Here is a 26,576-nt window from a genome sequence, read left to right as displayed (position 1 = left end):
GAGACAGAACAAAGACCGGCATCTGGAGCACAATTGTGTGAAAAGCTCCCAGGATTTCTAGTGACTGGACGGCTCTCTTATGACAGCATCTCCCTCCTGGTCAGCCACTTTCTTCTCACCTTTGGGCCTGCGTGTATGTCCAGGGGCCTTGAGTGGAGCCACTAGAATGAGGACTCCAAGAACCAAGCCTCTTATCAGGAGCTGTGACCCAGCTCCTCCCCCATCCCCATCTCCTCTGGAGGCCAGGCCTCTGGGGACCCCTCTTCTGCCCTCCTGGTTCAGTCTCAGTCTTTCCATCACACTGCGAGGCCCAACCTCCCTGCTCTGCTCTCTGCCCCCTCCCCCCTCCCCCACCCACCAACCCACCCCTTTGCCGGGCATAAGGGACCTTTTCTATTTGCAGAGCCTAAAGAAGCCCGTTGCCAAGGTGACAGGAGCAGGAACAGCAGGGAGCTTGCCATGGGGGGAGGGGCTTTGCCCCCAAACAGCTGTCAGTGGGAGCAGTCCCAGCTGGGACTGCAGCATTTGCCTGCTGGGGAGGGAACGGCCCCCAGAGAACACATTCCTCCTGCTCTCCTCCCCGCCGACACTGCCCCCCATCACAAGTCTCCACTGGTTACTTTCCCTGGGGGCAACCAGCCAGCCAGCTCAAAAAATGCTTCAATAACAAACAAAACCTGCCACTCCGCTCCCCAGTCCCTCTCTCTCAGTCTCTCTCACACTCACACACACACACACACACACACACACACACACACACGCATGCGCACACACTCTGATCCCCGCAGTTCATTCACAGTGTGTTGGCTGGGCAGGAGGCCAGAAGTTACCTCCTGCCTGGGGAACAGTGGCGGCCCAGGGCAGGTGCTGCTCCTGGCCACCCCCTCCCCACCCCCATCAGGTCAGGAGAATTATTTCAGACTTTTTTTTTGTTCTAGAAGCCCTAAAAGGATCTGTTAGCATCTTAAGCCTCCCCGCTGCCTTCCATTTGGGCTGTTGAGGGTGGGGAGTAGAACCACGGAGAGGAAGGGGTGGGAGGGGAAGTGAAGAACAGGGGGGACAGTGGGAGGCAGAACAATGCAAAGCCTAGTGATTCCTGTCACTGGGGAGAGAGTCTTTGTGGTCTGCGACTCACAGCTGCTCCAAAGAGTTCTTGTACTGCCTATAGCCACATACTGTTAGTCTTAGGCCACAGCTGGGGCCCTGGGCCTTGGTCTGTAACTCACTGGCCTTCCCTTTTATCAAGGCTCAAGAGAAGAGAGCCCTCTGCTAGACTCTGTAAAACCCAGAACAATCTGAGAACCACGAGGCTCTCTGAACTTTGGGTCAGGAATAAGAAAGGCCTAGGAAGCCCCAAAAGAGCTGAAAGAGGCAAACACGGCTTGATGATTAAGAGCATACTGTCTGACTCAGCCAGACGTGGAGCTGGTTTCCAGTTCTGCCACGTAATACTGATGTGACCTTGAGTGATATTTATAGTAATTTCTTGGGTAACCACTCTGAACTTTGGTTTTCTCATCTGTAAAATGGATGAAAATATCTACAGGGGTTGTTCTGAAAGGCAGAAGAGGTGGGGTACATAAAAAAGCCCAGCGTGTTGTCTAATACACATCAGACGTTTTTATCAGTGCTGGTCCCCTTTGTGTTCAGTTTTCTTGAGGCCCCAGGGTTGCCTAGGAGCCTTAGGAGGAAACCTAAGAACTAGTCTTTCCATTGAAGGGTCCTTAGAATCTGGGGGGTGGGCACTGGCTTAGATCTAGGCAGGGGTTATGTTTTGACCTGGGTAGAAACGGGATTCTCAGGAAGTCTTGAAATGCAGATGTTGCTCTATGGTTTGTAGGTGGCATGAGGAGGTAGGAGAAATGTTATTTTGGGGTCCTTGCTTTAGTCTCAGCTGATATCAGCTCATTTTAAGACACCCCACCTCCCCCCACCCAGACTTTACCCTCTGAGCCTCGGTTTATTTCTCCATAAAAGGAAGAAGCTGGACTAGTCTCTGGAGAAAGCAATGCCAGACAGGAAGAAAGGCCCAGAGTCACAGGGTGGTTAAGCTTCTGCAGAAAGCTGCCTGCCTCAGCTCAGAGGGTCCACTGGAGGCAGAGACCACCTCTGTCCTTGAAGCCTCCAGAGGGTGAATAAAGGACTTGAATTCAGGCTCTTCGCAGCTCACATCGCAAGGCTCTACCTATGCCTCTGTGATCTGTCCAGAATGTCTTCCCCTCTTTTGTTGGGGAAATGACTCCTGCTTCAATATCCAGTGCCATTTCCCTGGGGGGACAGCATCTCTGATCCATCCTGCCTGGCACAGAGGTGTCCATCTAGGCCCCCCCGTACCTCACACTTACTCCTACAATGGCAATTATGAAATCAAATGGATTTGCTTAAGAATCTATCTCCCTTCTTCTGATTGCACCCTCCTTTAGGTGAGAAATCACATTTTGATCATTGCGGTTATCTAGTAACAAGCACAAAGCAGGCTCTCAAGAAAAATAAAAACGCAGGTTAGACTGGACGGTAAAATGGTCTGGGTGAGGACAGAGTGGGAGTCGTTATTTCAGGGATGTGACCAGGGTGACTCTATCTGTAATGCAAGGTCACATGGTCCATCACTACATTTCTGTGCTATGAGAGCCTGGTCTTCTTGCCGAGACTGATTAGTCTGGCCTCCAGGGCTGCTGGCAGATTTCCTCATCAAGGATTGCCTTCAGTAGGCAGCGCTGGGAGAAGTTTAGCAGCAGGGAGAATCTAGCCCTAGGGAATACTGATTCATCCTGTTCATATAATTTGCCTCATAAATAATCTGCTAGATTATTACTTTTTTAATCTGCAAGATTTATTCTTGAGTACCACTCTTACTGGCAAACCTTTCTTGGCTCCTCTCCCTCAGGCTAGATGGTGCCTCTGTGATCCTCCAGGGCTCAGAGCTAACATCTATGACAGGCTGTACTCATCTGTCTCTCCAGACCCTGCCCACCTGGGAGGCAGGGCCCATGTCTTATTTATCTCGGCACCCCCGGAACTGGCAACATAACCGATGCATATTAGTCAACAAATGTCTGTTGAGTGACGAGAAAATAAACTTCTCACTTCCTCATCTCCCTGTGTGGTTCTTACATGCCTCTGGCTAGCCCCTGTCCTTTTTTTTGCTGACTCTTAGAGAATTACAAAATAGTGTAACTGCCAAACCTCCACTGCCTAGGTGAAGAGCTATGATTTGGTACCCTGAGAATCATGGTACCCATTGTGAAGAAGGTCTTATTTGGGATTGCCCTGGTGGTCCAGTGGTTAAAACTCTGTGCTCCCACTACATGGGGCACAGGTTCGATCCCTGGATGGGGAACTAAGATCCGGCATGACACATGGTGTGGCCAAATAAAAGAAAATTAAATGATGGACCATTTATATGAACAAGGTTCTCCTCTTAAAAAAAAAGAAAAAGAAGGTCCCATTTGTTTCCACTAACATGGCTTCCTTCTTTAAAGCTGGACGAGAAGCATGAAACAGACTCTGGAGCTGGAGAACATCTCAAGACTGTAGAAAAGGGGAAAGAGAGATCCACGGCTGACACCTTATCTTGCCCATGGGAAATAGGAGAGTGTGAAAATTTCCCCCTGACCCATCGTCCTTCTGAGTTTTCAGGGATAGGATCCTTCCTCCTGGAGTGCTTACCTGGTGCAATGAGCGGGTGGGTAGCCACGGCGGGCACCATCCGGCTGAGCCCAGCCCGGCCCTCCAAGCTCCCGGGCACACTGCCGTTGCTGTCTCCTCTCTTGAGTGGCTCTGTCACACTGTCGGTTGTGCCAGACTTGGCACCTGCAGGGGAACCCTGAGCAGTGTTTCTGCCCTGTGATGGGGTAGGCAGAGGCTGGCTACCACTTGGCGTGGGCTTCAGGGCCAAGCTGCTCAGGACAGGCTGGGTGGGGGTAGGGCCCGAGGCTGCTGCAGCTGGTGTCTGCTGTGATCGGAGGGTCAAGTTCTGTACCTGGAAAAGAGGGGTCTGTAGGAGTCCAGAGAATGTGGGTATGAGCAATGCCGACACATAGTTCAGACAGGGAAGGAGTTAGGGACGGATCCAGGAATGCTGAACGTGAGAGTGAGCTGTTAGATCGGAAAGAAAGAGAGAGACAAGAGACAAGGGGCTGAAGGAGAAACCAGGAGCAGAGTTTCTAAAGGGGACAGACAGTGTGCTGGTCATTGGATTCATCTGCAGAAGAAACCAAATTCTGAGCAGGGATGTCTGCCTTGGCTGGGGCAGACTGGGGAAGGGAGGCTGGGGCTGCTTCTCCCTTCTGTTACCTCCCCTCCTCCCCCAATCTATCAGGATGGGCTGCGTACCACTTAGAAAGAATCATGGCAGGGCATGGGGCTTCCCACACTGGGAAAGGCCAGGGCAAAAGTGAAAGTGAATCGACCAGCAAGGTCTCCCAGGTGAAGGATTATCCTGTCCTGAGAATAGGGTTTACACATCAGCACGGCCAGGCTGACTCAACTTGGTCCCTGGCACCCTCTGCTGGACACACGGAGGCTGTGCCAGACTCGCGTCTGACCCCTATCCCTTAGATGGGGCTGGTTCCTCCCCACCACCCACAGAATCTTTACAGCCACAGCTGTGTCTGTGTGCTCCCAGCAGAAAGAAGGGACCTAGGACTCATCCTTGCTCCCTCTTCCATGCCGTTTTTCCTGATTCCTAGAGCTGCTAACATGTGTAATCAGAGTGGAATTTTCCTCTTAAAAAGCAATGACATCAGAGCTCATCCTGGGGAGGGTATAAGGTAGTGAGGGCCACCGGTTCTGGCAATCACACTTGCTCCTGCCCTGTGGTCAGGGCCCGAAGCAGGGTCCGGAGTGGCCGAGGCCTTCTCAGCGAGGAGTCAAGGAGTGAGTCTAGGGGTAATGGGACGCCGTCTCCCACCTGCTTTCCTGGAGCACCCCGAGACGTTCAAAGCTCTTCCAGGGCTCAGGCCCAGACCCAGCATCATTGCCCCCATGGCAGGGGTCCCCACCCCCCTGCCCGCCCACAAGCATGGAATCCTCACCTGGGCAGGGGTGGGGGGCCGGGCGGGGGAGCCAGTGCCGAGCTCAGGCTGCACGGTAGCGACGGTGGCCGTGGGCGTGAAGATGAGCTGAGGGGACAAAGGAACAGTGCCGCCTAGGCTCCTAGCTACCTGCACCAGGTTACCTGGCTGGGCCTGGAATCACAGGAAACGAGGTGCCTTTTACCTGCCCAATGTGGGCTCAGCCACAGGACACGACAGCTCAGCCAGGGAGCAGACGGGGTTGGGGGGAGGACGTGGGGGAGGTGGGAGAGGGAGAGAGTCCAGGGGTGCCTCCTGAAAATCTCAAGAGCCCCCTCAAGTCCTGATCCAGGCCAGGCAGGGAAGGGCCAGAGCTAGGGTGCTGTCCTGGGGTTGCACCAAGTCAGGTGTACTTCAGAAGCCTCTGCTAAGAGCTCACCCCAGAGAAGGGACCAATAATGATGGCCAGACACCCTCAAGTCCCTCTCTGCAGCATCCTGGGGAGCAGGGCCCCTGGGCTGAGACAGATGCCCTGGAACCATGTTCTAAATCTCACCTGCAAGTTATGTGGCAGCCTGGATGGGAGGGGAGTTTGGGGGAGAATGGATACGTGTGTATGTATGACTGAGTCCCTTCGCTGTTCACCTGAAACCATCACAACATTGTCTGTTAATCAGCTATACCCCAATACAAGATAAAAATTAAAAAAAAAAATCTAACCTGCTCTGGACTCTAGGTGTGGGTCAGAACAGGACTTTCTGCCAGAAAGGATCAGATTAGATTCTTTTGGCCACTTTTTAGTCAAATTTAGATTAGGCTGTGTGTGTGTGTGTGTGTGTGTGTGTGTGTGTGTGTGTACATGCATGAGCAGAGACAACAGCGCTAAAGGAACCAAGAGAAACCAAGCTGTACTCGTGTCTATATCTCCTTGCACGGCGCGTAGGGACTGAGGGTCTCTGTGCGACACTCCCACCCTTGCGAGTCCAGCTCTGGACATGTATATGACGGCACATCTGCTCCTCTGAGCGAGGGCACCCCACTTTGGGGAGGGAGGTGGCCAGGCTCCAGGGCTCCAGCGGGTGCAATTGAGCCAGAGAAGGGGTGGGGTAAACTGAAGACAGAGCAGGTGTGGGTGGTGTCACATGGGCTGTCTAGCTCCCTGGAGAAGTGGAAGTCTGGTCCCCATGGGTGTCTGAGGCTATTCCCCAGGAAAGGAGCTGCACCTCAGTGAGTTCAGAGTCAAGAACTGGAGCAGAACTAGAAAAGCTCCCAGTGTCAAGCTCTGGCCACAAAAACTAAACGAGGGCTGGGGCCGTACAGCCTTTAGGATGGCATGTCAAGGAGCTGGAGAGAGAACAATTCAGAGCAGGGTTGGGAGACCAGACTCAGAGTGGGCTGAGCCCAATCTAGACCTAGACCTAGACCTGCCTGCTTCCTTGGGTGAACAAATCCTGCTGCTTTCCTGGGAAAGTCTGCTTATTTTAGGAACCCCTCAGCTTCTTATGGCCTCTGTACCTCTTAGGGACAGGTGTCAAGGCGGGACTCTAGGTATGTGTGTGGAGGGCTGATACCGTCCTGAGTGCATTCGGCCCAAGCAAGCCCACCTGATGGATGCTTGACTGGGTGGCCCTGATGGGAATGGAGGCCCGGCTGGGAATGCAGTGGCGGCAACAGAGTTTCTGGAGCTGGCGGCCGCCTTCACCACCTGGGCTGGAATGCACTCTTGGCCTTGAACTAGTGGCCAATCCCTGCAGGACAGCCCCAGCGGACTGAGACCCCACTTCCGAAGGGTACTCGGATGTTTGTGCAGTTGCTTGTCTCACGTGTCTGAGGGGACAGACCACCTGGGCACAGACCCGTGGGTCCCCTACTGTAACTAATTTTAGGGAGTGGTTTCTGGTAAGAGGAGGATAATTCTGTTTCATTCTCCGAGGGAAAGGAAAGGAGGCATCATGGGTAACTTAATTTTGGCCTGGAACCCTACCTTTCTTTGAGTCATGGAGCCAATATCAAAGCTCCCATCAGCCTTCCAGGCCGCCTTCTTTATGTCACCCCTGCTTTCCTACCAACTGTCCACCTGGTGCTTCTTTCCCACCTTTCTCTAATTGCCACCCTTCTTTAATCGCCCAGCTCCCAACTTCTCTGCCTCTGTCCTCCTGGCTTACCTGAGCCATGGCCCAGGCTGGGGACTCACCATCTGTGCCCGGAGATACATCTGCGCTTGACTTGCAGTCAGGGCTGGAGAAGACGTGTTGCCCAGAAGCACAGCCTGCTGGGTGATGCCCGAGGCTGCGGCCGAGTTGACACTCTGTGCCCGGTTGATGAGCTGGGCTGCTGCTGGGGAGGCTGCCAGGTTGATCTGGGGAGAGAGACACGTGCAGTAGGAAACGGGTGCTTCTGTGGCTTAACTCTGCACCCCTCATCCACTTCTTTCTCTCCACCTCCCCTGTTCCTTGGTGGACTCAGCCTTCTTTAGGACCAGCTCTGATCCCTGGGTCCTGGATCTCCTCTCAGCCCTGCTGCATCTCTGGCCTGTGTGCAGTGCTGTCGGAAGGGGGCTGAGCCATGAACTGGGAGCCCTGACAGTGTAAAGATGACAGGGAGTTACTAACCGAAATTAGAAAGTGGCACACATTTTTTTTCTGGCAAGAGTAATGGATTCCAGCCATGATTCTACATGACTGAGGATTCACCACCGTTGCATCAGGAGGCTCATGAGCATTTTGGGCAAAGAGGAAGGAAGTGGTCCTGGAACTGTGGGCTTGGCCTACTGCTCCCCACCCTACTCACCGAGGATGACTGGCCAGGGGCCTGTGCGGACACACTGCTGCCTGAAGTGCTCCCTTGTCTGTTGGCCACCAGGCTTGCCTGGGAAAGAAGAATCCTTGTCACTGAGGCCCAGATCTCCTCCAGCCAGTCCCTCAGCCCTCACCCACCATGGGATGCACTGCAGGGCACTGATGAGGAGTCATGTCCTTACTCTGGCCCATCTACGGGGCCTCAAGCAAGTGCCTCGGCTTCCTCTTTTATACAGTGGGGACTGCCTGCAGGATTGCCGAAAGGCTTACACGAGGCCGAGCATTTACACAGAAGCACTCCAGCTGTCAGCTAGACCATCACCCATGTTTCCAACTTTCTTCAGCCCCTCACCCCGCCCCCCTCTGTTATACCCTGCTCACAGGCTCCCACATGGTGAGCTGGGCACAGACTGTCTGGAACGTCCAGCCTGTGCCCTCCCCTTGGCCAGCTTCCTCTCCTCCTTTCACCGTTTCTCCAGCAGGCATCCATTCATTCACTCACCGTTCCTCCAGCAGATAGGTCCCCACCCACCCCCAGACTAAGGTGGGCCTCCTTGTTACTCTCCTCTTTGGGAGAGCTTGTCAGCAGTCTGATATTTAGCTACTTTGCTTTCTCGTCTATGTGGGTTTCTGTGTACTTGCTGCCTCCCCACCACAAGCTCCAGGAGGACAGGGTCCACGGTGCACCCGGGGCTGACATGAACTCTGGCATACAGTAGGTGCATAAGCATTCTGTTGACTGAAGACTGAGGTCTTCTCAGCCACTGAGGGCAGACGGGTGGGCTGCATGGGTGACGGCCTTCTGTGGACGCCTTCGTGCACCCTCAGTCCCCTCCCTGCAGTGCGGAGCTGTGGTGAGGCAGGCAGTCCCCCCTTGAGCAAGGCCAGCTCTGCTCGAGAGCTCTGCGGACCCCGGGGGAGGTCTGAGCCGCCCAGAGCCTCTCTCCTCATCTGCTGAAGGATGCAGATGACAGTGGTGCCTGCTCCACAGGGGTGCCGTGAGGAGGCAGTCAGAGAATGTGTGGGAGGGGCGGGGCACCTGCCTCTTCCCCTGCTTCCTTTGGTGGCATCCTCGGTCTCACCTGCTGCACGGCCGCCAGGCTCTGGAGCTGGGCGCTGCTGAGGTGCTGCTGCTGCAAGGCCGCCGTCTGCAGCATGAGGTGCTGCTGCTGGGCTGCATACATCTGCTGCAGGTACTGGGCCGCCGTGCTGGGCTGCCGGTGCAGGGCCTGCTGGATCACCTGTGGAGGGTGGGGCCGGGGAGGGAAGAGCCCCTTCTGCGGCCAGGCCTGCTCCAACACCTCCCCGCAAATGGCCAGGTCTGTGATCCCCACTCGCCAGGGAGCAGGGGAGATGGCTGTTTGCACAGCTCCACACATTCCCACCTGATCTATCTCCATCTCTCTTCAGGGTACACACTCCCTATTCTGTCTGGATATGGGCGGCACATGCCCCTCCAACAACCCTCAGGTCAGGAGACAGGAGATCTGTGCCACTGGGTCCTATGGCAGGCTTGTTAGGTACCCCTCTCCACCACTCTGCAGCCTCAGATGAGAGTAACAGGACCACAGGGGTGATGATGACAGAGCGAACCGAAGCTCAACAAGGCAGAGGGGGGAAAGGGATGGGGAGAAAGAGAGACAGGCTGGAAGTGGGGGCCTAGTCCAGCCAGCCAAACCAGAATCTGTCCAAGGGCAACCCCCTCCTGGCAGGGTCTGCCCCCAGCTGCTGAGAGGTCCTACTGGTCCCTCAGGAGACTGTCTCTCTGGCCTTGCAGAGCAGGGATGCTACAGCCACAGAGATGCTACAAGTACAAGGATGCTGCTGCAGCCGTAGGGTGCTGTGTTCCTCTTTTACTTTCTCCCTCCTTCTCTCCATTGCTCCCTTTCTCGAGCTACCATCTCCCACTAGTCTTACTGCTATTCCCTCTTTTCAGATGGGACTGGTTGAGCCACACTCTCCCACTCTCCCATTCCTCAAAGCCTCTCCTCTACCCTCAGGAAGAAGGAAAAGTGAACACCTGTCTTCCAGCCCTGAGACCCTGTATCTTCTTCTCTATCCTCCTTTCTTCTTACCTGTTCACTCTCCTGCCATTTTCCCAGGGTGGGGGGTGCCCTACTTGGGCCCTGGCCAGGCTTTGGCCCACTTCCTACCCTTATTCTGCTGAATCCCTTGGTTACAGGGCTGCTCCTGCCCTGGGTTCTGCCCCCTGGCAGTGAGCCTCCAGTCTAGCTCTCTTTGGCTCAGAGTGATTTCCAGGGGCTGGTAGCTCTTGGACAAAATCACCTTGGGGCTCAGATTGGGGGTTTTATAAAAACAGGCTGATATCACAGATTCTCCATGGGCTCTGGGGTCTCCCCAGACACCCTTTCCACATACCATCTCCTCCATACGCTTCCTTCAGTGCACTTTCCCCTCAGGTTCCTGCTTTACATGCATTCAGTTCTTCTTATACCTTGTTCTCCCCATAATTCTTTCTCCTGTTCCCTTTATCTAGCCTTTTTATTTCCCTTAGACTCCTAAAAGCACCTCCCAGCATCCAGATAGCAGTGGTAGAGACAGACTCTTCCTCCCTGGAGGATGTGAACGAATGGAAGTAGGAGGGACCCCATCGGTCCTACTTGGGTGCAGAACACAACTTCGGGTCACTCCATTTGCCAGAGCAGAAATCTCACATCCCTTTTGCCTGGAACTGTGGTGAGAGGCAGGAGGGGCAGGAGGGCACCTCCTAATGTCAGCAGCTAGAAACATGCTAAAATACTCATGTGCAAAGGGCCCAAGGGAGGAGGCTCTGCAGGAGGCGGCAAGGATGGAAGCATGGTGCTAATAAGTGTGAGGCAGAGACAGCTAGGAGAGGAAAGATTCCAGAGTATCTGATGGGGTCTGCCCTAGCTAGACTTCTCGGGCTCTCCCACCATCTGCTGTGGCTTCCTCTCCATCCCCTAATCTGGGACTAGGGCCAAAGCAGGGTAAGGACACTCATCTGGTACACTCAAACTGCAACGGCGAAGCCATCAGAAAACACATTTCTCCGCTGAGGTCTTTCTTTTCTGCCTATTTTATCCAGGAACTTCAACCAGACATTGTAGGGAATAAGAACACAGATTTGGGGTGGGGGTGGAGGGTGAGAATCAGGTTCAGCATTTTTGTCTTTACCTGCATGACCCTGGATAAGACACCACTTTCTCTGAGCCTCAGTTTTCTCAACTATAGAACTGTGCCTAATAAGAACCCTCCTCCCAGCTGGAGGAGAAGATAAATAGGCAAAATGCTTTGGACAGCATGGGGTGCGTGGCAGATGGCAGGCAATGTGTGGTCATGACTGCATTTTGGAGGAGTGTGTAGTCACCCAGAAGGCCTCACGGGTGACATTTTGCAAACCACTGCTTTAGGGAAGAATGCAGAAGGCTGCAAAGACAAAGGGTTGTTTGGGGGTCCTCTTTGGTCCTGTGTGTGAGAGACTTAGATTTGTCTTGGGGCAATGGTCACTTAGATAGTGGGTCTAGGTTGCAGCTGAGCTGATCCTGATCATTTTTTTCTGTTTGCTAGTTTCACTTGTCAGCCCTTAATAATTTCATGCGCATCTCCTCCCCAAATGACCCTGTGGGGTCTGAGTCACCAGGTAAGAAAGGGAATTTTCCAGCTCTGCTAAGTATTTCCACTCTCCCCGGACCTCCTTGAGGGAACCCATCTCGCATCACTGCTTCTCCAGTGATGCACAGATATCTGCCACTAACATACACCCTTGTGCCCATTCTTGATTTGGCACCCCGGCTGTCTGACCGGACCACGCCAACACGTCCTCCTGGTTAATGAGTAGTCAGGTGGCATCTTACCTGCACAGTCTGCCGGTCAGGTATTCCGCTGTACACAGAAATCTGGGGACCCGTGGGCCGGCCACTGCCACCACTGCTGCTGCTGCCGCCGCCGCTGGCACTGCTGGTGACACTTGCGCTGCTAGATGTATGGGGGACCGGCAGCTCATTCTCCATGGCCTATGGGATGGCACAGTCAGGGTGCTCAGGTAGCGGATGAGCAGGCAGGTGCTGGGAGTAAACAGGCAGAAGGGAAATGCTTAACTAACCAGAGAACGCACAAGTAGGCATCTGTCTCCCCCAGCCTGTGGTGGGACCTCTTCTGAACCGAGGTCTTGAGCCACCCCTGCCATCAGGACAAGGCTCTCAAGGCGAGATGTGAAATCAGGTCAGCCTGAATCTAAACCCTGTGACCTGTTATTCTGCTCGGGGAGGTGAAAGACAGCCACGGAGGATCCCCTATGATGGGGTTCCTTAGGGAGCCCATGTAATCTTAGGGAGCATCCTTCGCACCAGCAACCTCTTCATCAGTGGGGTGGAGAAACTGAACATCAGAGAAATTATTACTTGTCTGTATTTACACAGGCAGTTCTTAAAAGAAATGGGATCAAAAAATCTAGAGAGAACAGAATGAAAGAAAGAGGCAATAAAATAAACTGTAGTATTTGTCTTGTTTGCCAAGACAGAAGAGCTTTGAGTATGTTTGGAGTCTGTTTCCTTCCCAAAGTACTCAGCGAGTGCTCCCCAGTCTATGCTGAGCAGGACACCACATTGAGCAATGAGGTGAAAACCACAGGCTTTGGAGTCAGAGAGACTTGGGTTTGAGTCCTGGCTCTGTCACTCACCAGCTGGGAAGCCTTGGCAAGTCACACTTCTCTAACCTTCTGTCTTAATCTGGCAGACACAAGACTGTATGGATTGCTGGGAGGATATTAACGATACAAAGTGCTAAGTGGGGAGTCGAGCATATACTGAGAGTTCCTTATTCACTGGCTGTTGCGCTTATTAAAACTGTCCCCAGCCTGGTTCCCACTGTCCATTTCCAACAGATCGATCCTCTTCCACGGTGGAACTGGCAGAGTCTCCTGGAACTTCTATCCTGGGCACTAAGGACAGAAGTGCAGAAATTCCTTCAGGGACCATTGTATGCTTGGGATTCAGAACTGGAAGCTGTGCATCCCTTCAAGGCAATGTGATTGGGAGTGGAGAAGAACTGAGAAAAAGGAAGGAGTCGGGGAAAGTCATGCCCAGGTCTCAGGTCAAGTTCCTCTCTTTTTCTTCTTTCATGCTATTCCTAAAAATCCTAATATATATGTGTGTGTATCAGCTTTCCTTCTACCCACTCCTCCCTATATCTAAAAACCACACTTCTTGGTCATTCTATCATAGAATTCAATTCTCTGCTTCAGGATTATGCCAACTTAATAAATGAAGAAAATAATAACATATTGAGAACCTTAGTGCAAAGAACTAAAATAGTCGTTAATAACGCCCTGCCATCTTCTTCCCAACATGCTTAGTTTGGGGGTTGTCAGCATTCCTCAGGATGCTGTTCTCAGACTGGGTAAGTTTTACTATGGGCTGCAAAAAGTATGGGTGAAGGCTCAAAGACAGGAAGATTGGAGGTGAGGAATTCCAGGTTACTCCCAGTGGAAGGCAACAAGTTGAAGTTCAGAGGCCTATGGCTTCCAAGGCAAAGCAAACAATACTCATGACCTGGTCCTTAAGCAGTGATTTCCCCTAGCTTCTTAAAATTTAATTTTATTCTTTTAAAAAAATTTCTTGGCTATGCTGTACAACATGTGAGACCCTAGTGTGCACTTCGGCTGAAGACTTTGTCACATATCTCACATTTAAATAATTTCTTTCCTGTATGAATTTTCTGATGTCTACTGAGGTTTGAGCTGTCAGTAAAGGTTTTGCCACACTCAAACAAACAAACAAACAAAACATGTGAGATCCAATTTCCCAGATCAGGGATTGAACCTGCGCCCCCTTGCACTGGATATGTGGCGTCTTAACCACTGGACTGCTAGGGAAGGCCCTCTCCTAATTTCTATGTCTGCTTTTACAGCCACAGGGCAAAGCCGCCCTCCATGAATTCCCTTTGTCCTGAACTGCACGCAGCTCTAGGACTCATTTTGGCCACTCACTCATTAAGAATGCTCATGATGATAATGGTGGTGCAGGCTGATGAGACAGCAAAGCCAACAAGCATTTCCTGTGCTCTGCTCAGTTGAAATTTACCTTATGTTCCATGGAAGAAAGGGTTGGCTTGACAGAAAGGGACAGAAGGCATACTTCTGATCTTGCAGAAACTGACAACCTAGTTGTAGAGATGAGTCTCTGTTGGAATTAGGAGGCTTACCAAGCAACAAATCAGTAAATGAGAGTTATGTTCAAACTTGGAATAGCCCACAGAATCTCAAAGTCTTCTTTTAGTTCAATGCCCACCTCCCTTTTCCAAACTGTTGACCAGAATTGGGTTTCAGTTCTTGCTTTGCGTCCCACCCTAGGAAATCTCAACGGAAGTAGTATACTTATAGACATAAACAAAATGAAACAAGGCAGAGGCCACAGCAAATAAAGGAGGGGGCAGTCTACATCCTGAGTGGTCAGGCTTGGCTTGTGTTTTTGCAGTGGCCAGGGCAGATCTTGGGCACAGTGCGCACTGAATTTTTGATGAGAAATAAAAGACAACATTCTAAAGACAGCAGGGCATTTGTTTATGGAAAAACTGCACAGGCAAGATAGCAGCTGCTCCCCATGTGAGAGAGAGAGAGAGGGAAAGGGAAAGAGAAAGAGGGAAAGAGAAAGAGAGAGAGAGGGAAAGAGAAAGAGAAAGAGAGAGAGGGAAAGAGAAAGAGAGAGAAAGAGGGAGAAAGGGAAAGAAAGAAAGAGAAAGAGAGAAAGGGAAAGAAAAAGAGAAAGAGAAAGAGAGAGAGAGAAAGAGAAAGAGAGAGAGGGAAAGAGAAAGAGAAAGAGGGAAAGAGAAAGAGAAAGAGAGAGAGGGAAAGAGAAAGAGAAAGAGAGAGAGGGAAAGAGAAAGAGAGAGAGAAAGGGAAAGAAAAAGAGCAAGAGAGAGAGAGAAAGAGAGAGGGAAAGAGAAAGAGAGAGAGGGAAAGAGAAAGAGAGAGAGAAAGGGAAAGAAAAAGAGCAAGAGAGAGAGAGAAAGAGAGAGGGAAAGAGAAAGAGAGAGAGGGAAAGAGAAAGAGAGAAAGGGAAAGGGAAAGAGAAAGAGAAAGAGAGAGAGAAAGAGAAAGAGAGAGAGGGAAAGAGAAAGAGAGAGAGAAAGGGAAAGAAAAAGAGCAAGAGAGAGAGAGAAAGAGAGAGGGAAAGAGAAAGAGAGAGAGGGAAAGAGAAAGAGAGAGAGAGGGAAAGAGAAAGAGAGAGAGAAAGGGAAAGAGAAAGAGAGAGAGAAAGAGAAAGAGAGAGAGGGAAAGAGAAAGAGAGAGAGAGGGAAAGAGAAAGAGAAAGAGAGAGAGGGAAAGAGAAAGACAGAGGGAGAAAGAGAGAGAGAGACTGACTTCAGCAACACAGTCTGTTTCCTGAACTCTCTTGCCCGTCTGCCCGTTCCTTCTGCTCCCAAGCAGGCCTCTCCCTCCTCTCTTCTTCGCCTCAATCTTGGCTTCTGCACTCCTCTTCTGTCTTGTTGATTTTTGCCCCCAGCCCCTGGTTTTCCCATTCTTGTTGCTAGCCCTTCAACCTCATCCTTTCGCACCCCCGTGCTCAGAGCTGCCCTCCCCCCACCCCCTCACACTCACCTCTCCTCTTAAATAATATTCCCCCCTCCCTCTCGCCCCCTTGTCCTCCTCCCATGGACCCTGACTGGCTACTCCAGTTAACGCAGAGGTGCTCTCTCCCTACTCCCCTCTGCTGTCTCTCCCACACCCTCTCCCCGCTGCTCACTCCTGGTCCCACTCCCTGGGCTCCAGCTCCCTCTTCTCTCTCTTGCGGTCCCCCTGCCTGGCGCTCTCTCTCCCCCAGACCTGATCAGACACGTCCTCTTTTTCATTCTCAGGCACATGGAAAGGAAGGGAGACTCCTTCTCCCTCCCTTTCTGCTGGCCGTTTCTCTCTGTTCTCGCTCTCACTTTTGAAGGCTACCGCCCTCTCTCCAGTTACTCTCTCTCTGGCTCCTTTGCAGTCTCTCCTGCGGAGCACAGAGGAGGGAAGAATAGGCTCTGCCATACAGACTAGGGATCACTTCAAAGGAGAAGTAACACTTGAGCTGCCCAAACCTACACTGTGTCTCTGCTTTCAAAGCAGGAAGCTGCCCAGTCCCGCCTTCCACTCGTCAACCACTTCTAGAATGTTCCCCAATCAACACGTTCCTAGTTTTCCCACAGCCTGAACATCTGATGAGCATCTAGAGCAGGCGAGGTATGCTTGCTAAGTACTGGGAACTGAAAAGAGACATGGACCCTCATTTCAACATTCATAACTTTTGGAGGCTTATCAGAAATGGTGACACCTAAGCCCTATAACCCAGAAAAAAATGCACAGATATATAAAAAATGTGCTTACAATTGTAGAGGTTAATGAATCTTTGGAAGCCTGTCCCTTAACTCCTGACTCCATTTTTTGTTGGTGGGATTGGGCATAAAGTACAAATTTAGAAGTAAAAACAATGTTGCCCACCCTGATCTGAGTTCCAAATGAGTCATAAGAGCTCATGTACTGGCATTCAGAAGAGTGGAGTGTTGAGGGATGCGCACAGTGTGGTGGAGGGAAAGAGAGGGAGGGCTTCCCTAGGTTTCATGCATGCAGAGTGGTTACCGCTGCAGGTGAACAGATCCCCAGCCTTGCCCTCTGCCCATTCTCTGGTGCTCGTTGTCCCAGGAGAGGAGACACACTAAAGGAGACAGAGCATGGACTTAGGAGACCGGTGATCCTGGCTTTGGGAATGCCAGCTCTACTGTGACTAGCTGCATGGCCTTGGGCAACCACTATCTATTTCCAGAATCTTCACCACCCCAAACATAAACCCCATCATCATTTAGCAATAACTGAACGTCCAGCCCCTGATGAATTCTAATCTACTTTCTCTCTCTATAAATGTCTCTTCTAGATATCTCATATAAGTGGAATCGTGTAATATTTGACCTTTTGTATCTAGTTTACTTTATTTAGCATGTTTCCAAAGACTGGAGAATGGAATGGCAACCCATTTCAATATTCGTGCCTGGAGAATCCCCAGGGACAGAGGAGCCTGGTGGGCTGCAGTCCATGGGGCCGCAGAGAGTGGGACATGATCGAGTGACTAACACTCTCACTTTTCAAGGTCTATCCGTGTTGTGGCAGGTATCAGAATTTCACCCCTTCTTACGGTTGAATACTGTCCCATTGTATGTATCTATCACATTTTATATATCAATTCATCCATTGATGCACACTTGGGTTGTTTCCACATTTTGGCCACTGTGAATAACACTGCTACGAACATGGGCGTACAAGTACCTGTTTGAGTCCCTGCTTTCAATTCTTCTTGGGTATATACTTAAGAGTGGAATTGCTAGACCTTAAGACAGCATATTAAAAAGCAGAGACATTACTTTGTCAACAAAGATCCATCTAGTCAAGGCTATCGTTTTTCCAGTGGTCATGTATGGACGTGAGAGTTGGACCATAAAGAAAGCTGAGCATGAAGAATTGATGCTTTTGAACTGTGGTGCTAGAGAAGACTCTTGAGAGTCCTTTTGGGCTGCAAGAAGATCCAACCAGTCCATCCTGGAGATCAGTCCTGGGTGTTCATTGGAAGGACTGATGTTGAAACCGAAGCTCCAATACTTTGGCCACCTCATGCAAAGAGCTGACTCATTTGAAAGGACCCTAATGACAGAGGATGAGATGGTTGGATGGCATCACTGACTCAATGGACATGGATTTGGGTAGACTCTGGCAGTTGGAGATGGACAGGGAGGCCTGGCGTGCTGCGGTTCATGGGGTCACAAAGAGTCGGACACGACTGAGCAACTGAACTGAACTGATGGGAGTTCAATATTTAGCTTTTTGAGGAACTACCAAACAGCTTCCCTCAACTTCATTCTTTGATATTCCTGTTGTCCCTGCACCATTTGTTCAGTTATCTCTGTTCTTGGGCTCTCACAGTTTCCCCACTGCTTCTCAATGTGGCATATGGACGCCCATGAGCTGACCCTGCCTGCCTCCCTGGCCTCATTTTCCACACCACACTGTCACTGGGAACTGCGTGATTCCAAAAGACTTGAAGTTTTGGACATCTAGTTATTTCCGACCTCCGTGCTTTTACTTATGTTGTTCCCTCCTCCCTGAAATGCCCGCCTTCCATCTGTCACTGAACGAGCTCCTCAGATCATCAGAACAACCTCAGGCTCTTCTGTGAAAATTTTACTGAACACAGATTCCTCTAACATTTCCCTTGCTTCCTTTAAACTAGGTTTTAATTTCTCCCTTAGAGCCGTCCAGTTGGTTGGCTATTCCTTGACACTTTGTGCTTACCTCTCTCCCAGCTCTTGTAATGTCATGTCACATGAAACTGATCTGTTTATATGTCTGTCTTTCTCACTAGACTCTGAACTTCTGGGGAATAAGAATTATATCCTGTTTTCCCATTTATACCTAGTGTTTTATTTCATAAATTTTTGTTGAACAAAATTGCTTGAAACATACCACACTCCATCCTACTTCTTGCTGGAAAGCTTTGTTTAATTTCTATCTCATCTGCAGAATTCTCACCACTCCTTTCAAGCATATACCACTGGTGTTTTAATTTCAGTACCTTCTATTAGTATCTGCACTAAAATATTGATTATTTATTGAGCACCTATTATGTATCAATCTCTATAGTAGATGCTTTATAAATATACATGATCTTTCTTACAGGATAGATATTATCCCTATTTTGTCAATGAAGAATTTATCAAAGTAACTTATCTAAGGTCATCACAGAACTAGGATGCCAAACTCAGTCTGACTCCAAAGCCAGAGCTCTTCTCACACTGCACCCTCTGAGATGTCATTCACGATCTCATCTTGAGCAATTATTTCAATGACACTGGCCAAAGTCTATACTGGAGCAAACTAGATTTTCAGAGGTGGCAAAGAATTGTGGTCACTGAATTTAACCCCTAATTATTAATGAATGTCTATTAAATATTGCATACTTACAAAACAACCTCTCTCTGCATATAACATGGGCTTCCCAGGTGGCTTAGTGGTAAAGAATCTGCCTGCCAATGCAGGAGACGGGAGTTCATCCCTGGGTTAGGAAGATCCCCTGAAGTAGGAAATAGCAACCCGCTCCAGCAGTCCTGCCTGGGAAATCTCGTGGACAGAGGAACCTAGCAGGCTACAGTCCATGGGGCTGCAGAGAGTTAGACATAGCTGAGGGACTGAGCACACATATATATAATATACAAAGGATAATACACAAGGGCACTCACCAATCAATTTAAGAAATCAAATATTACCATAATCCCCCCTTGTTTTCCCTACGCAAAAACTGAAGCCTAGCGTTTGGGGAAGTGAGTCACTTAAGGAGACTGGGCTCCGCTGACTGTCCTCCAGAAGCATGGTCATGGAGCCACCCCTGGCAAACCTACTGGACCTGTGGTTGAATTTACTCAACTGGAGGACTGGCGTTTGTTCTAAGGAGAAATCTGAAGCTAGGGTCCTGCCGTATGTCACTTTCTCACTGGTCTCCTGGTGGAAAGGAACTAGGGTTAGAAAGAAACAGAATTAATTAGTAAGCGTAGAACAATTTAGCAGCTTTTAGACGTTTTTGACTACAGCCCACTCTTTGAAGCCAAGCTTGCAGGGTCTTCGTGTCCCGAAGTCCTGCTCTGTGGGAAGCAGCAGATGCTCTGAAGGCTCGTGGGAGCCACGGAGGCATGAGTGGATTCTCCTTACACCCCCACCCTGGGGCCCCACGAGAAAATCCCAACACTTTAAACTTCACTCGGCTTTCAACATTTCACACACCCCTATTCAATCTCCTTTTCAATTCCTACCCTTATTCCTCCCTTCTCCTAACTAGTTCCTTACTTCTCCCCCAAGGCCACCCATCCCTGTGTACTCCCACTGCAAACGCAGCCAGATCTGATTAATGGCTAATGTCTAGAACTGTTTCTAGACAGTTTCTCTCTGTTTCTCTCTCTGTCTGTTTCTCTCTGGGTTTCAACTCACTGTGTGGTTTTGTGTGAGCTGGCGCTCTGGAGGCTGTGACTGGTACTTTAGCCAATTTCCCCTTCCCCACCGTAAGGGACCACTTTGAATGACATGCTGACTGTAACCGGCTCCGATAGTGATCTGATTACAGGTCCCTGCTGCCCAGAGGGCCTGAGACCAGCAGCTGGAGAAACACTGATGGTGCTGCCCTCCCAGGAGCCACCAAGTCTGGGGAACACTAGGCTTTTGTCCCGAGGGTCAGGGAAATAAATCCATTTGCTGCGGATTACAGCTGTGACAGGGGTTCCAGGGAACTAGAGAAGAAACTAAAAACAGAGCTCTCCAAATGGAGCTTAAAGCCTTGGGGGTGGAGTTGGGTCGGCTCTCCCTAACAGAAGCGGAGACTGACTGATGGGAGATGAGCAGTCTAGTGGCCCTCAGAGGCTGCTGGCGTGGGGATGCGGAGTTTGAAGAGGCAGGGGACAGTGCTCTTTGCTGCGGATCTGCCTCTCCGTCCAGGTACAAGTCACTGTTAGCAAAGTGTTCAAGCTCTCTAGACTCGGGGGCCCAAAAGGAGAACTCCTTGCACCTCCCTACAGTTTCTGCATCAACATAAGTGTCCTGATTTGCACTAATGTGATTATGCCTCTGGCAGCTGTCTGAGGTTACTGATACACTGGAAACAGCCCAGATGGATTTAGCTCAAACTGCTACGGAAAGTTCTTCTCTCTCCCCAGTCCTCTATATGCTGTCTCCTTTCTCTAGAAACCCAAGTACATAAAGGAAGGCCCACAAGCGGAAATAAAGGATCAGAGTTTAAAACTGGTCATGTAGTCCTAGCCATCAAAATAGAACAATTTCACTGTGAAATAGAACCCAACAAATAAAAAATATATTTTAAAAATATTTTAAAAAGTATTTTTAAGAGACACACTGAAAGACGCAGTTTCAATGCCTGGGTTGGGAAGATTCCCTAGAGGAGGAAATGGCAACCCACTAGGTATTCTTACTTGGAAAATTCCATGGACAGAAGAGTCCATGGGGTACAAAGGGTTGGATATGACTAAGCATGCCCATGGGATGCATCTCTTTTATTTTGCACTTGGAAATAATTTTAGATTTATAGGAAAGTTGGGAGAATAGGCAAGAGCTCCCACACACTCTTATGAACCACAGTATAATCATCAAAGCCAGGAAAGTCACATAGATACACTGTTATTAAACAAATTACAGACCATATTTGGTCCTCCTTTTAGTCCTTGGAATGGGCTTCCCTGGTAGCTCAGTCAGTAAAGAAACTGCCTACAGTACAGGAAGCCCGGGTTTACTCCCTGGGTCAGGAAGATCCCTTGGAGAAGGAAAGGGCACCCCACTCCAGTACTCTTGCCTGGAAAATCCTATGGACAGAGGAGCCTGGTGGGCTCAGCCCATGGGGTCACAAAAGTCAGACACAACTTAGCACCGCTGGCCCCAGATACCACGTGGCGTTTGATTTTCTCACCTCCTCAGTCTCCTCTGACCTGTGACAATTTCGTCCTGCCCGGTCTTTCGTGCCACTGACATTTTTTGATGAGAACTGGTCAATTATTCCCCAGACTGTCCTTCAAGTTCAGTTTACTTGGTGTTTTTTTTTTTTTCCCCTCATGATTAGATTGAGGTTTGGAGAAGGTGATGGCACCCCACTCCAGTACTCTTGCCTGGAAAATCCCATGGGCGGAGGAGCCTGGTGGGCTGCAGTCCATGGGGTCGCTAAGAGTCGGGCATGACTGAGCGACTTCACTTTCACTTTTCACTTTCACGTACTGGAGAAGGAAATGGCAACCCACTCCATTGTTCTTGCCTGGAGGATTCCAGGGACGGAGGGGCCTGATGGGCTGCCGTCTCTGGGGTCTCACAGAGTCAGACACGACTGAGGCAACTTAGCAGCAGCAGCAGCAGCAGCAGCAGCAGATTGAAGTTTCAGCAAAGTGCTGCTGTGTCCTTCCCAGTACCTCATCTCCAGGGTGACATGTTATTGATAGGTCTATTACTGGTGATGTTAACCTCAGTTACTTGGTTAAGGTCAGAACCCTATAAATTTAAATGAGCAAACTTTTTCTGAAACCCCATTGTTTCGTTTGTAATTTATAGACGGCAGATTCTATCAAGTGTTTCTATAACAAGCTGGTGCTGGTTGGCTGAAGAATATGAAGGGGAAAAAGGGTTTGATCTCTTTTGAGTTCATGCAGTTAACGCCACGTTATGATGGCCCTTGGTGTTTGGGAATGGAGGCAGCCTTAGTCCCACTGCTCTAGGACAGGGCAGCCATAGAGCCTGCATCTTCTGTGGCAGGACCGGCACTTCTGAAATGGGCCTGAGAGCAAATATTTTAGGCTCTGCTGTGACCACTCACCTCTGCTGTGCAAAAGCAGCCACGGACAAACCCTAAGAAGAGTGTGGCTGCATTGAGATAAAATATTAGTTACGAAAAAGGAGGCGGGCTGGGTTTGGCGTGTGGTCTGTAGTTTTCAGGGCCCCTGGTTTGTGCAGACCCACACGGCTGACTGCGCGCTTGCACCAGGCTGGCTGACAGCATGGGCTCTGGTGTTAGACCTGGGTTCAAATTCTGAGCAGGACACATACTAGCCACATGTCCTTGAGCAAGTTATATCATCTGTTGGGCCTCAGTTTCTTCAGCAGAGAAATGAGATCCCATTTCCTTCATAGGTTGGTTCTGTGGGGTAAATGATATCTGTAAAGCACCGAGGGCCACACTCATGTGATGAATGTGAGGAGGCAAGCGTGATTTGGGATTTGGAGAATGATTACTTTAAACGTGGATCCCAAAGGTTGTTTTTGTCATCAGTCACAGTCACATTCAAAAGTCTCTTTATAAAGAACCACGGTCTGGTCTGTTTTATCTGTTTACATTTGTGCCTGTTTTTAAAAGGGCATTTTCCAGAAGGCTCTTTAGGAGCAGATTTCGACAGTTGATCTCCATAGTGAGTAAGAATGCGTGCTCTTGGAACAGCCTGCCTGGGCTCCACCTTCAACTTCTCAGTTTGACTCCAAGAAAGTTGGGAAGTCCTCCCCCTGCCACATCCAGGCTTCAGTCCCCTCAACTGTAAAACTGGGGCAACAATATCACCTTGTAGCGTTGTTCGGAGTATTAGATGAGTTAATACAGAGACAGCAGTTAGATATGTAACTGGCACTTAGTATACTCTTAATAAATGTTATTTGCTGCTATCATGATTATTATTAATTGCTATTATTATTGACATTGGAGAAGGAAATGGCAGCCCACTCCAGTGTTCTTGCCTGGAGAATCCCAGGGATGAGGGAGCCTGGTGGGCTGCTGTCTATGGGGTCGCACAGAGTCGGACACGACTGAAGTGACTTAGTAGTAGCAGTATTATTATTGACATTATTAAAGGTTCTTCAGTCTTAACTCCAGGGTTTGAAGATGGATGCTATTCTATTGGTTCAGACAAACTTGAATCCAGTTGTTGCATTAAGTTGGTGCCCAATGTCAGGACATTCATCTCTAATTTCCCAGCCAGCCATCATACACTGTATCTGTGTCCTTTTTTCTCTCACTTCAAATATTCCTTTTTATGGGCTAAACTGTGTCCCCTCAAAAAGATGCCCAATTCCTAATGCCAACATGTCAGAAAGAGGCCTAATTTGGAAGCACAGTAGATATAAGTTAACATGAGGTCATACCTGCGTAGGGTAGGCCCCTCATCCAATGACTGGTACCCTTATGAAAGAGTGCAGTATAGCAAAAGAGACGCAGATGTATAGAATGGACTTTTGGACTCTGAGGGAGAGGGAGAGGGTGGGATGATTTCGGAGAATGTCATTGAAACTTGTATACTATCATGTAAGAAACGAAGTGCCAGTCTATGTTCGATACAGGATACAGGATGCTTGGGGCTGGTGCATGGGGATGATCCAGAGAGATGATATGGGGTGGGAGGTGGGAGGGGGATTCAGGATTGGGAGCTTGTATACACCCGTGGTGGATTCATGTCAATGTATGGCAAAACCAATACAGTATTGTAAAGTAAAATAAAGTTAAAAAAATTAATTAATTAAAAAAAAACACAAAAAACAAAGAAAGAGTGCAGTGTGAAGAGGCAGACATACAAGAAGAGAAAGCAGCCATGTGAAGATGTGGGCAGAGAGTGGAGTAATGTTTTCATAAACCAGGGGATACCTGGGGTCACCAGAAGCCAGGAAGAGGCCAGGAAGCCTGTCAGGGGGAGCATGGCCCTGCTGACCTGGATTAAGACTTTGCCTTTGGACTTATAATCCCCAGAACTATGGGACAACTATGGGACACAGGGCTGTGTTTGAGCAGCCTCCTGGATTACGGCACAGACTCAAAAGAGAGTAGGCTGTTGTTGTTTAGTTGCTAAGTTGTGTCCAACTCTGCAGTCTCATGGACTGTAGCCCACCAGGTTCCTCTGTCCATGGAATTTTTCAGGCAAGAATACCGGAGTGGGTTGCCATTTCCTTCTCCACAGGATCTTCCCAATCCAGGGACAGAACCAGCATCTCCTGTGTCTCCTGCACTGCAGGTGGATTCTTTACCCACTGAGCCATCCTAGGGTAAAAGAAGACTCTTCTATGAGAAAAAGATGCTTCAATTTCCACCAATAACCTCAAACTTAGAAAACTCTTCTTTTGTATGTCTGGGGACAAAGTAAACTCTTCATCTGATGGTTTCAGTCAGTTTTCCCCTGTGTAGTTTTAGCAGAATTCTGCATTCCTGGGATTTGTCCATAGAAGTCTCAGGAGCCAAGGCTATAAAAAGACCTCTATAAAAACCTCTCCATACTAAGTTTCTCCACCAAGCTCACATCCCCCTCCCCATTTCTAGAGCATTCCATTTTCTGCCACCCCATCTCAGCCTTGAACTGGCCTGATGTTGGGTTAAGTCACAGTAGGCTAGTCTGTCTACTATTGCTACTTTCTGAAAAACATAACTGAGCTAGGACAGAGATTAGGGGAAATAGCCAGGCTTTCAAATAATTGTTCAAGGACATGGACACTATAAAGTGGTTTTTTTTTTTTTTTTCCGGTTGTGCTGAGTCTTTGTTGTGGTATGTGTGTGTGAAGGGCAGAGCTTGTCTTGTTGCGAAGCACAGGCTTTAGAGAGTATGTACTCTCTAGTTGCCGTGTGTGGGCTCAGTACCTCTGAGGCATGTGAGATCTTAATTCCCCAACCAGGGATTGAACCTGCGTCCCCTGCACCGGAAGGTGGATTTTTAACCACTGGACCACCAAGGATGACCCTTTATAAAGTTTTCACCAGACTTATTTTCTCTTCTTGTCCTAAGCTCCAAACTGGATATACCTTGGATCTACCAGTGGCCCTGTAGCTATCACCTGACTCTTGGCATTTGCTCACATTATGAACACCAGGGTCAAGAGTCCCTTGAAAAAGCAGGGGCTATGTTGGGGCACTGCCACTTGAACATGCTCCCCCAGAGCTTACTCCAAGAGTATAGCCATCCTCCTTCAGAGTTTCCTTTATTATTCCCTATGAGGAGCTTAAAAAATGGGGCTGTGAGATATTATATATAGAGAGATGGCCTGGGGTAGAAGTGATACCTCCTGTCATGAAGACTCTTGGTCTGTATGTGAATGACCTTTTATGCACTAGGAAGTCAGTGGCCTTAGATCTGGTGCTGGTAACTGATAATTCTTGCCATTCTGGGGGTACCTGCTTAGCGATAGGAGCCGAAATGCATGATCTTATTTATTCCTCACAATAAACCTATGATACAGGGATTATGTCTTCATTCTTCCCACAAGAAAACTGAGGTTCAGAGCAGCCTAAAGAGTTACATGAGGCCATGGAGCTTCCAAATGGTGCATGCAGGGTCTGAAACCAGGGCTGCAAGTCTACATACAAGTGGCAGAGTGACTTACGTGCACTCCAGTCTAGGTCTCTCTGGGCCAGTGAATTTCTTCCCAATTTAACTTGGCTCCTATGGCCTTCTGTCTGCTAGACTGTCTCACAGGTGTTATCTCAAGCAGGGGGTCAGTCCACAGCAGATCTGTCAACTGTAACTCTCCCCAGGCTTGCCTCTGTGTACCCCAGAAATCACACCTGGAATTAGGGTGTGTCTAACATTTGTAAGCCTTTCCTGTATCTATTTTCAGATAATTATCTTATTTACATATAAGTCTGGTCCTGTTTGCGTTGTTTACAAAATCATTTGGGGGATGAAGAACACCTACCTTTCCTGAAAGCCCACTATGTGCCGGGCACAGTCTCAGGGAGTAACATGATTTAGAAGAAAAAAGGAAGAGTTCTGTATTCAGAGAAGGCTACTTCCATTCCTGCCTCTGCTCTAGCTGGGAAACCTTAGGTTACTTAAGTCCATGGCTCTCAGTTTCCTCATTTGTAAACAGTGCTACCGATATAGATTTTTAAGACTGATTGGGAAAATTGAATAATAAAATGCAAGTAGTTTGCAGTACAGAATAGGCATTTAATAATTATCAGCCTCCTCACCTGCTTACTCTTTCAGGCATTGTTTTGGAGTAGTAATTACTGATTACTACTGCTGAGGAAGCACATCACTTTGCTGACAAAGGTTCATATAGTCAAAGCTATGGTCTTTCCAGTAGTCATGTATGGATGTGAGAGCTGGACCATAAAAAAGGCAGAGTGCTAAAGAATTGATGCTTTTGATCTATGGTGCTGGAGAAGACTCTTGAGAGTCCCTTGGAAAGCAATGAGATCAAACAAGCCAATCTTAAAGGACGTCAACCCTGAATACTCTTTGGAAGGACTGATTTTGA

General features: G+C 49.3%; 1 protein-coding gene across 3 annotated transcripts in view; it reads right to left on the bottom strand.

Annotated features, from left to right (window-relative positions):
* Positions 1-26,576, bottom strand: part of PHC2 (polyhomeotic homolog 2) — a 120,652-nt gene that overhangs the window by 36,850 nt on the left and 57,226 nt on the right. Inside the window, exons 2-7 of one of the 3 annotated variants that reach the window (XM_069574719.1) lie at positions 11,650-11,859; positions 8,896-9,054; positions 7,806-7,883; positions 7,210-7,374; positions 5,037-5,189; positions 3,670-3,982 (exon numbers count right to left, since the gene is read on the bottom strand). In XM_069574719.1, coding sequence (XP_069430820.1) covers positions 3,670-3,982; positions 5,037-5,189; positions 7,210-7,374; positions 7,806-7,883; positions 8,896-9,054; positions 11,650-11,805 — 1,024 coding nt within the window. In that variant the 5' untranslated portion in view covers positions 11,806-11,859. The remainder of the gene's footprint in view (positions 1-3,669; positions 3,983-5,036; positions 5,190-7,209; positions 7,375-7,805; positions 7,884-8,895; positions 9,055-11,649; positions 11,860-26,576) is intronic. The other 2 variants (XM_069574720.1, XM_069574721.1) reach the window with 2 other exon arrangements.

Source organism: Ovis canadensis, chromosome 2, assembly GCF_042477335.2.
Source record: "Ovis canadensis isolate MfBH-ARS-UI-01 breed Bighorn chromosome 2, ARS-UI_OviCan_v2, whole genome shotgun sequence".
Taxonomy (NCBI): domain Eukaryota; kingdom Metazoa; phylum Chordata; class Mammalia; order Artiodactyla; family Bovidae; genus Ovis; species Ovis canadensis.
This window is presented reverse-complemented; position numbering and strand designations above follow the sequence as displayed.